At 37.2% G+C, this 14157-nt stretch overlaps 4 protein-coding genes across 7 annotated transcripts; all 4 read right to left on the bottom strand.

The window, feature by feature from the left end:
* Positions 1–3528: 3528 nt before the first annotated feature.
* LOC135149368 (uncharacterized) lies at positions 3529–4979 on the bottom strand. The gene is made up of 5 exons (XM_064084980.1): positions 4734–4979; positions 4545–4646; positions 4399–4465; positions 4217–4315; positions 3529–4133 (listed from the first exon to the last, which is right to left on the bottom strand). The coding sequence occupies exons 2-5, from the start codon at positions 4643–4645 to the stop codon at positions 4044–4046; spliced, it is 357 nt and encodes a 118-aa protein (XP_063941050.1). The 5' UTR covers position 4646; positions 4734–4979; the 3' UTR covers positions 3529–4043.
* LOC135149366 (uncharacterized) lies at positions 4759–6779 on the bottom strand. The gene is made up of 6 exons (XM_064084975.1): positions 6558–6779; positions 6283–6478; positions 5757–6182; positions 5400–5657; positions 5006–5299; positions 4759–4898 (listed from the first exon to the last, which is right to left on the bottom strand). Exons 1-5 carry the CDS (start codon positions 6560–6562, stop codon positions 5249–5251), a joined length of 936 nt encoding a protein of 311 aa, XP_063941045.1. The 5' UTR covers positions 6563–6779; the 3' UTR covers positions 4759–4898; positions 5006–5248.
* LOC135149367 (uncharacterized) lies at positions 6773–9409 on the bottom strand. Of its 4 annotated transcripts, none has more exons than XM_064084977.1 (5): positions 9271–9409; positions 9080–9182; positions 8789–8954; positions 8569–8641; positions 6773–7885 (listed from the first exon to the last, which is right to left on the bottom strand). In XM_064084977.1, exons 3-5 carry the CDS (start codon positions 8815–8817, stop codon positions 7247–7249), a joined length of 741 nt encoding a protein of 246 aa, XP_063941047.1. In that variant the 5' UTR covers positions 8818–8954; positions 9080–9182; positions 9271–9409; the 3' UTR covers positions 6773–7246. The 4 variants fall into 4 exon arrangements, with proteins under 4 accessions (XP_063941047.1, XP_063941049.1, XP_063941046.1 ...); XM_064084979.1 differs by having other exon boundaries at positions 8789–8876; XM_064084976.1 differs by having other exon boundaries at positions 9080–9405.
* LOC135149428 (uncharacterized) lies at positions 9090–12427 on the bottom strand. The gene is made up of 5 exons (XM_064085151.1): positions 12025–12427; positions 10917–11907; positions 9961–10242; positions 9801–9867; positions 9090–9182 (listed from the first exon to the last, which is right to left on the bottom strand). The coding sequence occupies exons 1-5, from the start codon at positions 12425–12427 to the stop codon at positions 9090–9092; spliced, it is 1836 nt and encodes a 611-aa protein (XP_063941221.1).
* Between the last annotated feature and the right edge of the window lie 1730 nt (positions 12428–14157).

Here is a 14157-nt window from a genome sequence, read left to right as displayed (position 1 = left end):
ATAGCCCGGAACACAACTGACAAAGCAGGAGGATCCGGGAAACAGAAAAACATAGTCAACATAGTCCTGGGCGGATCCTGCTCTCCTCCTCCCAGCCCGGACTCCTGTCAAGAAATAATGTCCATACAAACCTTCCCCGAGCAGGTGATTTCCTTCAGTAGTAAAGACTTCGAAGGAGTCACCCGGGGTCACAATGAAGCTCTAGTAGTAACCCTGGACATAGCCGAAAATGAAGTCAGAAGAATCCTGGTAGACAACGGCTCCTCAGCCAATATCCTGTTCAATCACACCATGGATCGGATGCAGTTAGGGAGCATCCGGATGAATGACTACAGGGAGGATCCTCTATACGGATTCGGGAACAACATTGTCCCGGTCCTGGGCACACTTTATCTCCCGGTCCGATTCGGAACAGCCACGAACCAAGTCAGCCATGTAATCAAATTATATGTCACAGACACACCTTCTTCCTACAATGTGATCATCGGCCGTCCAGGTTTGAACAAAATTGAAGCCATCACCTCAATCCCGCACTTAAAATTCAAATTTGAAAGGCATATGTTAAGCCTATTTGTATTTAAGAGTATCAACTCAACTCTGATAAGAAAGCATTTAAATAGCAAGTACTGTTATCCGGAATCCGTACGAAGAACGTCAAATGATTTATTGAAGATTTTATGTCAGAAGAATTTCAGGATGCTGCTGCAAACCACTGGAAGAAGTTCATTAATATGATCAAGCCTCAGTGTACAAATAATCTTTTGTAGCACGTCCAGAAGATCAGAAGGTATAAAGTTTCAATACTTTATTTATTCAGAAGATTCCGTTATTGTGTCTACAAATGAAGAAGAACTCAGAAGACGAAGAATCGACGAACAAGCCACAACTTAATTGTTTAAATGATAACGAATATTTAATTGAGCTAGTTACAGATGAACCAGACAGTACATTTGTGTATCAGCTTATCAGATTAAATATTCTACGTCAAAAGAAGGTGGCCGCTCAATCAAGTCGAAGATCTTAATTGTTTACAGAAAACTGAAGACTCTGTGGAAGAAGAAAATGGATAATTGATTATCAAATTATTTAATTCACTTCTCAAAATAATTATATAGGATGTGTAATTTATTTATTAAATTAATTCTATCTCGAATTAATTTAATTTATGAATTTATGCATTTAATATAATTAAGTGGATATTAATTGGTTAATTAATTAAAGGAAATAAGGGTTTGTCTTGTTGGATCAAAAGGAAAGACAATCTAAGTGATTGTCTTATGAAACAACAAGGTAAGACAATCAAAGGGATTGTCTTACCGTGTTATTTACCTCTTCCAACACACGGTAAGACAATCTCAGTGATTGTCTTACCGCGTCCCTTATTGTCTTGTCTGGTGTGGCTTCCAAGACAATCTTCAAGATTGTCTTGCCGAATGGCTTGTATGACAATCTTGAAGATTGTCTTACTGTGTCCCTCATTGTCTTACCGTGCCCTGAGATTGTCTTACCGCCTGGAATTGTCTTACTAGGCTATAGACAATCTCCCAGATTGTCTTACCTTGTGTTTTTCATCAAGACAAAGTGCCTAATTGTCTTTGCCATCTTTGCATTGTCTTGCCTACCTTTGTCTTGCCTTGTTCTTGGATTTTGCCTATAAATATGGCCATCCAACTTCATTTGTATGTGTTCATTGCATTTGTAAAGCTTTCAAGTTGTGCTAAACTTGCTATTCGTTAAATCTACAGTTTACTGTGCTTTGATCTTTCGGTTGTTTTATTCCGCTAAGTTAGAATACTTTCTGTCAAATTTATTCTACAAACTAGTGGGCATTAAAACGAACCATATTAATTATATAACGACTTAAAACATTGTTATATTAATTAATTAAAATCTGATTAACAAATTTATATTAAATCAGATTATTCCGCCGCGATTATTTTTAAGTGACGATTGTATTCAACCCCCTCTTCTACAATCGTTCCAGGACCTAACAATTGGTATTAGAGCCAGGTTGATACCATTTTACCGTATCAGATCCTATACACACTCTGTAACGTCCAAATATTTTTCTATTCGAATTAATTTTGATTTAAAATATTTTCCTTTCAAAAATCCAAATCGCATCCAAACACTATTCACTTTAAATCCAAATATTTTTAATTCGAATTAATTTTTTTTTAAAATTAATTTTTTTTAAAATATTTTTCTTTCAAAAATCCAAATCTCTTCCAAACACTATTCACTTCAAATCTTTAAACATGAGTACACAAAAGATTAGTAGCATTAAAATCCCACCGTTCAGCAAAGAACACTTTGGCCTATGGAAAAGGCACATGCTACTATTCCTTCGTACTGCGAACAGAAAATACATCGGGATCTTAAACAAAGGTGTTTCTACTCCGATGAACGTCATATTAGCACACGAAGAAGATGGTGTGTTAATACCTCATCAGACTATTCCGAAAGAACTTTCTGAGTACACAGATGAAGAGAGTGAACAGATGAACTTAGATGACGCTCTTCAACTGATATTGGTCGAATCTCTAGATCCGGTCATGTACAATGCTGTTGTTAATTGTACGAACGCGAAGCAAATCTGGGATACACTAGAGATTATAAACGAAGGCTCAAAAGAAGTTAGGGAAAATAAGAAAGAGATACTGATGGCTCAGTATGAACAATTTGGTTCCAATCCTGGAGAGGGGATTTCAGAAGTATTTATCAGACTCAATAATCTGATTAATAACTTGAATCTGAATGGGAAATACTACAACAAGAAAGAGGTCAACATGAAGTTTCTCTTAACCCTTCCGGAGCATCTGGAACACAGAATCACTGCCATCAGGGAAAGTAGAGATCTGAATGAGATTTCTTTGGAAAGACTCTACAGAGTTTTGAAAACTTATGAACTCGAGCAGGTTCAAAGTAAGCAGAGATATGGCCGGGGTAAAACACCGAACCATTCGAGAGCTCTAGTTGTTGAGTCACCTGTACCGGAAGAAAATAAGGATGTTGTTGTTCCTTCTAAGACCCACTACAAGAAAAAAGCTAATAGACATCAGTTTCTGGCCGATGTCTTTAGTTTTTTAGACCGATGTTGATGTTGGTGATGTCTATTCTAGACATCAGTCGACAACCGATGTGAAAACCTTACTTACACATCATTTTTTTTACTGATATTCAGATGTCTATGCCACCATTTCTTACAAAATATATTACTTTTACTTAAGTTTATACTAAAGTTACTTGCAATTTAAGACATATAACATGTAATTACACTAACTAATTAAAGGCTTAAACATCAGGTTTTACACAAGAAAGTGATTTGTATTTTGTTTTAAACATCACCTTGTACTGATGTCATTGTCTCTATAGACATCGATTCCTTTAGAAAACAACTAATGTACTTAACAATTTGTCACATCGTCTTTAGATGCTGTCTATTTTGGTAGAGACATCAGTCTTTACAGAAAAATTGTGATGTGCATTCTTCCAATAGACATCTCTTTGAGGTGATGACTTTATTATTTTTAGACATCTGTTTTAAAGCAAAAAAAACTGATTTGTATCTTAGTTTAAGACATCAAAATTTGTTGAAAAATCTGATGTGCTTCTTACAAATAGATATTACTTTCTACGGTTATATTAAAAAAACTAATGTCCATCCATGCACAAACAAAATTTAAAAAACTGGCATCCATAATATACCAGCCTGAATATATATTGCACCATCCACAATACACATCCAAATCTACTTCAATCCAATCAAACAAATTCAATTTGCAAAACCAACAACAATTCTGCCATCATCCAACAAACCAACTACTACACAAAGCCAACTAAGATCGTACGTCGTTCAATACGCAAAACAAACTACTAAATACTTAAGCATATGCAAACCACTTATCATTGTACCCATTCAATCCACAAAAGCTACCAAAAAACTATTAGTTACTGCATATCAAATTGTTCACAGTAGAAACCTCCACTTGTCCGCAAACATACTGTTTAGACAGTTGAAACCTCGACTGCTAAGAAACTGGTCATATGTGGTCCTGGCAGAACTGGAGAGCCTCAATACGCACTTCATCAAGCTGCTCCTCGGTGTAAGAAACTCGACTCTTGGCCAGCCACTAACAAATTCATGAAAATTGATAAGTGCACGTATATAACTAAAAGGTATCTGATATATATATAGCAAAACAACTATGCATACCTTTGAAGTAAAACTTAATCTCGTGTCAGCGATAATATCTTTCATGTAACGCATGACTACGTAACCGCATTCATGGCCACCAGGTTGTTTGGGAGATCCCTATTTGAAAAATTAAAATTACACCTCAATTAAACTACTTATTAACTCTACGTACTCAAATGATGAAGTGTAAAAGTACTTACACTTAAAAACTTTGCCTTAGGTGGCTTGTTGCTCCTACCAGTTTCAGAATTAAACGTCTTAATCGCGCTGCATATACAATGTACACGGTTTCAGAATTGACGTTTAATTTCCATCAAAATGTTAATTAAGAAAAATAAAAAATTACCTTGATAACACTTTTTCAAGCTCTGGAAATTGTGTTGGGTGAGGGAGCGGATTGAGAATATATATTTCGCCTTCCCAAATAATAGTCAGAATCCAATGCATACTGTTTTCATCAAAAATTATAAACATTTTATAGCAGATGTTTCTTATACAGGTTTTTAATATAAGTAAAATTTAATAAACAACTTACTTCTGATTGTGTGGCCAAAAGAACAGCCGATCCGGGTTACCCTCTTTCAACCGTTCAACAATGTATTTTTCAAAATTGGCGTTTAAGTGATAAGTGGATCCCGGGTCAACAAATGCAAATGTCTCCACCAGTGTTTGTTGTTCAGAGATCTCATTATGCAGGTGCCTACGAAAAAGAGTGCAAACATTAGAACTACGAATAACTAGCAAATTACCAACAGTACTAGAACTTAATCATCGGAAATAGAAAATTAACAGAAAAAGAAAACTTACGCCATGTAAGCTGCAAGTACAGCTTGTCCTAGCATTTTAAACTCCAACAATGATAAGATATTCTCATCTATCAACTAAACTGTCTTTTCATGTCCAAACACATCCGCATCGCATACAATCTTTATCGAAACGCCTGTATTTTTCATCCAGATTGTTGCGTGTTTGTACAATAAATTAAAGCCTTTCGGCACCTTTGGACTTGGCTTCACACTAATGAACTGCGACTTAATTTTCTGCAACTGATCATTCTGATTTTTTTTGTGCAGTTGGCCGCAACCTTTCTTTCTTCTTAACCTGTAGATAATCAAACCATAAAAAATGTCAAGTATACACATCACATATATATTCCTACTACGAATGAAAATTCAACATCTCAAACAAAGAATTCACATACCACTGCAGTTGTGTAGCTGATTAATTCCTCAGGCCATGCTACAAAAGAGCCAAGTGCATCGCGGACTGTCACCATTTCACCACGTATCGGCACCGGAAGCAAGGCATCTGGTTTGATGAGGCCGTCGACAAGAACACACTTATGGCCATCTGGTATATCAATTCCATGTACTTTTTCTCTATCCACGCTAGGATACACCATACCAAATGCAACTTTATTTTCTTTCTTGTCCACAGATAATTCACAAGATCTTTGCCCCTACAATACGTAAATGACCAAATTAAAATATTAAGGCAAAAAGAATTTATAAATTCAGGAAATTATTTAATTAAATACAAAAAAATCAGGAAATTATACCGAAACTGCAGGAGGTGTAGGCTGTGGTTGATCATACATGACACATTCCTCATCATCATCCACATTTGCCTTTTCAAGCTGTGGACTTTCCTTTTCAGGCTGGGAACTTGCCTTTTCAGGCTGCTTTGGGGACTGAGGACCAACACTTGAAGCAAAAATTGCCTTTAACTGAGCAATCTCTGCCTCAAGAGCCTGCATCTTTTTCTCCGTCTTTTCATCCCTTTCCCAATCACGGGCCATCAACTCTTCCTTTGTGATTCGAATTTTTTTCTCTCTCGGCAGCTTAAAGTATTGTTTTGGGGTTATGTACCCTCCAACAGCCCGGACCCTTCCGGAATGCTCTTGACTCTCCAAAGCTGTGGTAAGAACATCTTCAGCTCCATAGAACTCTAATTCACCTGCCTTTTTCTTTTCCAACAAATCATCCTATTGACATAAAAGAAACAGAATTGGTCAAGAAATTTATATTTTAATTATAATTGATGGCCCTACTAGCTAGTATGCAAATATAATTTAGAAAGCTTACAATTTTTTTGCATACAACAGCAAATTCATCATCGACCTCTGAAACCTCGTCGACCTCATCAACCTCTTTAACCTCTTCAACCTCATTGACCTCTTTAACCTCTTCGACCTCTTCATCAATTTTTTGCTTACGAGCCATTTTCCATAAAATGGCTCTATCAGGTTCGACACCTGGCTCCAACTTGCCTTTTTTTGATCTGTTAAATTGCATTTTCCATAAAAAGTTGTTAAGTTGTTAAATCCATGATAACTGTGCAGAGATAAAAGTGTTCTTACTTCATCTTCTTTTAAACCTATATAACCCTTCCTGGACAAGCGGTGATGATACTTTCTTTGAGAAACCCTGTTGCTTTGTGCTTCATGGATTTTCTAAGAACAACATCAGCAAATTACATGTCATATATGTCCAAAATAGTAAAGTGAACAGAAAATTGAGTAGCAAAATTAAGAGTGCAACAAATTATACCGTCCAGGCAGAATTTGTCCTCTGTTTCACAAATCGCTTCCAGGCAGAATTTTAATATTACGTTAAAAATGTGAATATAGAAATGCATTATTACAAACTAAAGCATTATTACAAAGTACCTGAATATCCATCCAAATCTTCGCTTTTAATTCAGGATCAACCTTGGGCCAACTCTCAATATCGATTGGAACTGTAGTCCTGGCCAACATACCGATGTAGGATTGCAATCGGGCCCTTGTTTCCCCATTAGGCATTCCATACTCATCACAAGTGACTTTAGACTTTTTCCCATGAGCCTTCTTCACAATTACTTTGTACATTGCGCATACCCCGCGCTTACCTCCAGATTTTTTTACAACTGTCCCAGTCGTGTTCATATTGCTAAATTTAACAGATACAATTCAAACAAGTACATATTGCTAAATTTAACAATTACAATTCAAACAAGTACATATTGCTAAATTGCAGATGACTATATTGCTAAATATATAGACACCTATCACTGCTTAACCCAAATCCCCTCTACATTTTCTCTTTTATTACTAATAGTTGCATCAACACTAATTGGGTCACATATCGGGATATGGCAACAGAACGGGGGAGGATTCCACGATATCTCCTCTGGAACATCTTCGTCATACAGGGCATGATAATCTCTAGTTGTCGATGATAACACAACTGACCAATGAGCATCACATGGATCCTCAACATAAAATACTTGGTTGACTTGGTCAACAGAGACATATTTGTCCTTCTTGTGGCCTGGTCGATTGAAGTTCACGAGTGTAAAGCCAAGATCGTCGGACTTGATACCTCTGTCATTTGATGCCCATGTATACAAAAATAAAGGGGCCTTGAATGCGTGGTAGTCTAACTCCCATATTTCTTCTATAATGCCATAAAATGTTAAATCACCCTCTATAGGATTTATATCCTTAGCAGTGGACACTTGTACTGTCCTAGCAACTAATGACACGCCGCTGTTTTGAACTACCCTAGCATTATCTCGCTCCTTTGTGTGGTATCGGACCCCATCAACCACATAGCCTTCATAAGTCAACACTGAATAAGATGGTTTTCCTGCCAACCATCTTATTGTTTCTGAAATGGCTTTCCCGTCACTGATTTCTGTACTCACCTGCACATAAAGTCATAAGGCCTATAAGTTGATTTCAAGTAAAGCACAAATTGAAGAAAATTGAAATAAAATAGGAGAAGAATGTCACCCAACTGTCTGTTGAAACCAGTCTACAAATTGTCGATTGTGCTCTCTCAATTAGGGATGTGCGTGGTGCGGTTTGGTGCGGTTTGCACCCAAAACCGCAACCGGAACCACATAGGTGCGGTTTCTAAAATTCAAAACCGAAACCAAACCAAATACCATTGGTGCGGTTCGGTTTATAATATAAGCGGTTCCGATTTTATATGGTGCGGTTCAGTTTTCAAACCGTGAAACTCGAGAATTTACTAATCCTACTATAAGTTCTACTGACTACTGACTACATTCTCTTTTATGCATTATCAATCCATGTTCACAGTGCATAATACTCCACACCAACACTTCAGTTCCTGACTAAATATTTTTATGTGGTGCACACCAAATTCTAATAATTAAGGTGATCTCTGCACACTGCACAGTAGCACTAGCAAATAGATGAAATAAATTAAGGTAATCAGAAAGAGATGAAGGTACACTAAATTAACTAATAAATAATAATTGATGCATCTCTGGACTAGAAACTTCAGCAAATAATTAGTACTTTATAATCATTTTGGTCTCAAAATTACAAGTGGATAAGAAAATAAAAAAAAGTTGCTCACCAATCCACCAGTACTTGACGACACATTAGCTGCAAACCTCCAGGCAACATTCGATATGGCAAGCAAGAAGACCCTAGGATTAAAGACTCAGCAGAAAATTAGAATTGAAAGTTAATGGCAGGAGCTAACTTGGCACAAAACAACACTATCAAACAGGACACTGAGGAACATTGCAGGTTAGGAAAAGAAAAAAGAAACAAGAATATGTGATAGTACTTACTTTGCGTCCACTGCTCCTTTGCCAAGCATAAGAGATCAAAGAGATCCAAGAATATGAGATCAACCAAAAGACTGAACTTCTTGTAAACCTTAAAAACATAATTGCAGGCCCATATATATATATATCAAATCAGTACATAACCAAAGTGATCAGTACCCAAGCAGACCTGCAACGTTAGAAAAACATAAAGAAAGAGTACATAAGTAGTTAACTACAGCAGCACCTGTAGTCAGACTTCAGAGTACATAACTCCATATGTACCAAAAGAAAATAATGCAGATCAATTATTACCTACAGAGCATTAAAAAGGCAGTGTGGTGAAATGTGCCCATGCCGGCGAAGTTAGTTTCTTCTCCTTTTTCTCCCCTTTATCACTCTCCAGATTTATAGGGTCCTGGAAATTAACAATTGAAATGTCAATTTCAGAATAAAACATAAGTATGCAAAAACAAAATTATGCAAATCTCACTGAATTAGATCACCTCTTTTGTAGCTGCTGGACCTTTCTCGTTGTTAGGTTGAATATTTACGACTGGAATTTCAGTATGCTCCATTACTTCCGTCGCCAACACCTCTCGGCTTTCGGTTCTACTCAAGCTGTTGTGTGTGACTCTATCTCACTCTTCGTGAACAAATGAAACCGTGACCTAACTCGTAAACAACCAAAAGTCCAGAAAGATGAGTCTAGCAGATAGAAAATAATGAGCCCAACAGATAGATGGACTGGCCCAAATAAATTAACTATGCAGTATGCACTGGACAATAGGCTGATTTGTAAATTTAATTTAAATATATAAAATAAATAATTAAATAAATATAAATATTATTGCGGTTCGGTTCGGTTTGTATTCGGTTTTAAAATTGTCGAAACCAAAACCAAAACCAAAGTATCGGTGCGGTTTTTATTCGGTTCGGTTTTTATTCGGTGCGGTTTTATTTGGTGCGGTTTCGTGCGGTTTTTGCGGTTTTCGGTTCGGTTTCGGTTTTCGGTTCGGTTTCTGCTCATCCCTACTCCCAATAGCCATTGTGCACCCTTCTTTTTTCCTTCGTAAATTCTTTCCAAATATTCCTTATGCAACCTGATCATAATTACATTAAATAAGAATAAACCATTATAAAAAGGGACTACTACAGGACTTATAAGAAATACTACGTATAAATAATTTACTTACTTAATATATGCTTCCACTTCAATATTATTAAGGAGGACTGTGAGATGTGCCTCATCTCGTTCCTTTTCTGCCACCGACTTCATTGTCACGCCACCAACTGGACCAGAAAAATTTTCATCTTTGTCAAGACCAGCAGTTCTGCTACTCTCGGTAAAGAACCCCGTGCAAAATTCAATTGATTCTTCTTTCATATAACCTTCAGCTATACAACCTTCCGGATAAAATCGGTTCCGTACATAACTCTTCAATATTTTATTAAATCGTTCAAATGGAAACATCCACCTATAAAAAACCGGGCCACATAAACGCAATTCCCTTACTAAGTGGACTGTTAGATGTATCATGACATCAAAAAATGATGGAGGGAATATTTTTTCCAACTCGCACAAGGTCAGAATCACATCTGATTGGAGTTTACTCAATCTGGACACATCTCACTACACCATATATGGTCTATCCCAACACCCCAAATTAGTTGCTAAAATCATGGGACTTCAGCCCATACAACTTCATTTTTCGGAAGCACAGAACGAATACAAACCGGTAGTAACTGTTGGAGGAGGACATGACAATCATGGGACTTCAGCCCATACAACTTCAAATCAGGCATTGGGACACAAATTTTAATATTGGATGCATGTCCATATGGTAGTTTCATATTGGACAATGATCCCAATATTATTTTTTTTTCTTTTCTAGACAAGATAAAAGGGGCAGGAGGTAAGTATGTCCTCTTTTCTCCTATTTCAGGAGCTAAATCAGGCCTTACACCCATCTCAACCATATCAAGATGAGAGGCAACGCTGTCCTTAGTCTTGAATTTCAGGTTAAGTAGTGTCCCAATTATGTTATCACACACGTTCTTCTCGATGTGCATAACATCTAAACAATGACGAACGTGGTGAAACTTCCAATATTCTAACTAAAAAAAAATTGATTTTTTCTTCCATGCATACTCCACCTTTTTCGACTTTCCCCCTTTCCCAAAACTGAATTCAAGTTTCTGTTGTTGCGCCAACACTTCTTCTCCGCTGAGTGGCTCAGGTGCATCACCAAGTTCTTGTTCCCCATCAAAAGCCATTCGCTGCCTCCTATAAGGATGATGACGGTCTAAATATCGACGGTGACCTAGATAACACATTTTCCTACTATGATTTAAATATTTAGCCACAGTTTGATCACCACAGATTGGACAAGCCATATAACCCTTATCTATGCAGCCTGACAGATTTGCGTATCCCGGGAAATCATTCACTGTCCACATTAGAACTGCCTTGAGAGTGAAGTAGGATTTACTATGTGCATCGTAAACATTTGGTTCACCCTCCTCCCATAATTTTTTTAAATCATCGATTAATGGCTGTAGATATATTTCAATATTATTTCCAGGCTCGTGCGGGCCAGAAATCAATGTTGTTAACATCATAAACTTCCTCTTCATGCATAACCATGGAGGAAGATTATATGTTACTAACATAACTGGCCAACAGCTATACCGATTGTTTAATCCATTATTATGTGGATTTATACCATCTGCCGCTAATCCTAAGCATATATTTCTGTCCTCACTTCCAAACTCAGGCCACCTACTATCTACATTTCTCCAAGAAGGGGAATCAGATGGATGATGCATCTTTCCATCTTTAGATCGATTATTCGCATGCCAACTCATTAATTTAGCAGTATCAGCAGATTTAAAAAGCCGTTTGAATCTGGGGATTATCGGAAAATACCACATAACTCTCGCTGGAACGTTAATCCTAACTTTACCGTCTTTTCCAATTTTCCAGCGAGAAATTTGGCACTTGGGACACTCATCTAAAGACTCGAGAACTTGACCCCTATATAATACACAGTCATTTGGACAAGCATGGAATTTAACATACTCAAGTCCTAAATCAGTCAAGGTTTTCTTCGCTTCATACATATTTGGCGGAAGCACATTACCTTTAAGAAGAAACGAGCCAACAGATTCAAGAAGATCAGTGAAGGCCTTATCACTAACTCCAAACCTAGCCTTCCAATTATGTAATTTCAAGACCGACTCTTGTTTGGTTCACTCACTTCCCTCAAAAAGAGGTTGTTCCGTATCGGAAACAAACCTCATAAAGTCATCTGATTCATTATCGCATTCTCCATCATTATAGGCTGTTTCACATACTTTAACCGTTTCGCTAACGTGTGTTGGAATTTTAGCAGGGCAAGAACTACCCGTATGTGAGTTAATAAAGTTACCAACCTCTTCCCCATGCCAAATCCAATCCAAATACCCTAAACTAAACCCAGATTCATATAGATGACCCCTGATTGCATTGACAGAAGTTTTTTTGAAGTTAGCACAACGTGAACATGGGCAACGTATCTTCTTTGGGTTTTTAGCATTTTCCTCCGCAAAAATCAAGAAATTTTCTACACCAATTTCATAATGTAAGGAATCTCTATCTGCCTTTATCCAAGACTTGTCCATTTGAAACCACCTGGTATGTCACTAAAATTCAGACCTAATTTTATGATTAAATATTATTATGCATATCTTATGAACTATATTTCATTTAGCCTACATCAACCAAACTTACAACAACAGCCTACATTCATTTAATCAAATGCACATATGATTTAACCCCACACTATACAAACCGCAAGAACAATAAACAACATATAAAAACAGGAACAACAACCACAGTCCTGTAATACATGGTAACTATCCACAAACTTATCCTAAAAACATAAAAACAAGTAACAAATAACAACCAGAACTAGGGTTTCTGACAAAATAAATAAATTCAAAAAATAAATACCAATTAGCTTAAATAAAGCCACAACCAGAACCCAGTATCAATTAACAAAACAAATAACAAAATTAGGGTTTCAATTTCATAAAACCCCCAATTTTAAGAACTCGGATTTTAATTTACAAAACTATGGGGCCTCAATTTATAAGCAGAAGAGAAGAGACAAACCTTGAAACAGAGAGAGAGCTGGGCAGAGAGAGCTGAGAGAGCGGCGGAGAGAGAGCTGAGAGCGGAGGAGGTGGTGAGCGGAGCTGAGAGCGGAGCTGAGGTGGAGAGAGGAGGAGCGGCGCAGAGATCGTCGAGAGAGAGGTGTGTGTGAGAGAGTCGAGAGAGAGAGGTGTGAGTGAGAGAGAGTCGAGAGAGAGAGGTTTGAGTGTTTTTCTATTTTTAGTTCTTAGTTTTTAGGTTTTAGTTTGTCTGAATGTATGTGTTAGAGGGAAAGAAAAAACATTAAGGAGGGAATTTTCAGCTAAGGGGGGAAAAAAATTGGGAGGTCGCGCGCTTAATTTTAATATTTGAACTTAAGACATCGGTTTCGAAATCTGCGATGTTTTAAAACTATATGGACATCAAATAAAAAATGGACGATGTCTATGATTCTTTAGACATCAGTGGCCGAAGTGACCGATGTCTCATGTGTGATGTTTATTAACAGTTTTCTTGTAGTGGTACCACTCAGGAATTTGTTGTACCTGAGATGGGTCAGACTGCTTCTTCCAGTGGTGACGAAGAGTTCTATATAATGGAAGAGCTAGAACAGTTAGAAGATCAATCTCTATCACTGTTTGCCAAGAAATTTGGAAACATGAGATTCAAGAAGAACCCCTCCTACAAGTACAAACCTACTGCCAACAGGTTTCAAAAAGGAGGTTACTCATCTTCTACAAGCAAAGGAGGATACAAGACTGGGATGGTGGACAGAAGCAAGTTCAAATGTTTCAACTGTGGTGAACCGGGACACTTTGCAACTGAATGCAAACAGCCCAAGGTTCAAGGAAAGAGAAAAGATTCGTATGATGAGCTGAAGCAGAAGTATGATGCACTAGTGAGAAAGCATCAGGGTACTTCTGGAAGTCAAAGTTTCAAAAGCAAGTCTTATCTGGCAGAAAGGAAAAGCTGGGATGATACAGACAGTGATGAAGAAGAGCAGATAGGGAATGTTGCTCTCATGGCTAATGTTGGATCATCTTCACCTCCTCCTGCTGGAAGCTTTCAGGTAGATCCTACATGCCCTAAACTTTTTATGCAATTAGGACTAGAAAGAGATGATGCTATTAAAAAGATGAAAGCTTCCAATCTTAAAATTAATACGTTAGTCTTAGAAATTCATGCTTATAAGATGAATGAGATGAAAGTATTAAAACCTAAAATTGAACAACTGACTATGGATTTAGGATTACAATGT

Source organism: Daucus carota, chromosome 9, assembly GCF_001625215.2.
Source record: "Daucus carota subsp. sativus chromosome 9, DH1 v3.0, whole genome shotgun sequence".
Taxonomy (NCBI): domain Eukaryota; kingdom Viridiplantae; phylum Streptophyta; class Magnoliopsida; order Apiales; family Apiaceae; genus Daucus; species Daucus carota.
Note: the sequence above shows the minus strand (reverse complement) of the source record. Positions and strands in the feature narration are given on the sequence as shown.

Bases quoted from the DNA above. Each gene is read 5' to 3' on its own strand.
- LOC135149368 (XM_064084980.1), bottom strand. From the start codon at position 4,645: ATGCATTGGATTCTGACTATTATTTGGGAAGGCGAAATATATATTCTC. The intron at 4,466-4,544 runs GTAATTTTTTAT...TTGTATATGCAG, and splicing joins CTTGAAAAAGTGTTATCAAG to CGCGATTAAGACGTTTAATT. The intron at 4,134-4,216 runs GTATGCATAGTT...TGAATTTGTTAG, and splicing joins GATTAAGTTTTACTTCAAAG to TGGCTGGCCAAGAGTCGAGT.
- LOC135149366 (XM_064084975.1), bottom strand. The intron at 5,658-5,756 runs GTATAATTTCCT...TACGTATTGTAG, and splicing joins CTACACCTCCTGCAGTTTCG to GGGCAAAGATCTTGTGAATT. The intron at 5,300-5,399 runs GTATGTGAATTC...GATTATCTACAG, and splicing joins TCAGCTACACAACTGCAGTG to GTTAAGAAGAAAGAAAGGTT.
- LOC135149367 (XM_064084977.1), bottom strand. From the start codon at position 8,817: ATGCTTGGCAAAGGAGCAGTGGACGCAAA. The intron at 8,642-8,788 runs GTAAGTACTATC...CTTTAATCCTAG, and splicing joins AAAGGAGCAGTGGACGCAAA to GGTCTTCTTGCTTGCCATAT. The intron at 7,886-8,568 runs GTGAGCAACTTT...CTTTATGTGCAG, and splicing joins CGTCAAGTACTGGTGGATTG to GTGAGTACAGAAATCAGTGA.
- LOC135149428 (XM_064085151.1), bottom strand. From the start codon at position 12,427: ATGGACAAGTCTTGGATAAAGGCAGATAGAGATTCCTTACATTATGAA. The intron at 11,908-12,024 runs GTGAGTGAACCA...TTCTTCTTAAAG, and splicing joins ACAACCTCTTTTTGAGGGAA to GTAATGTGCTTCCGCCAAAT. The intron at 9,868-9,960 runs GTAAGTAAATTA...AATTATGATCAG, and splicing joins GAAGTGGAAGCATATATTAA to GTTGCATAAGGAATATTTGG.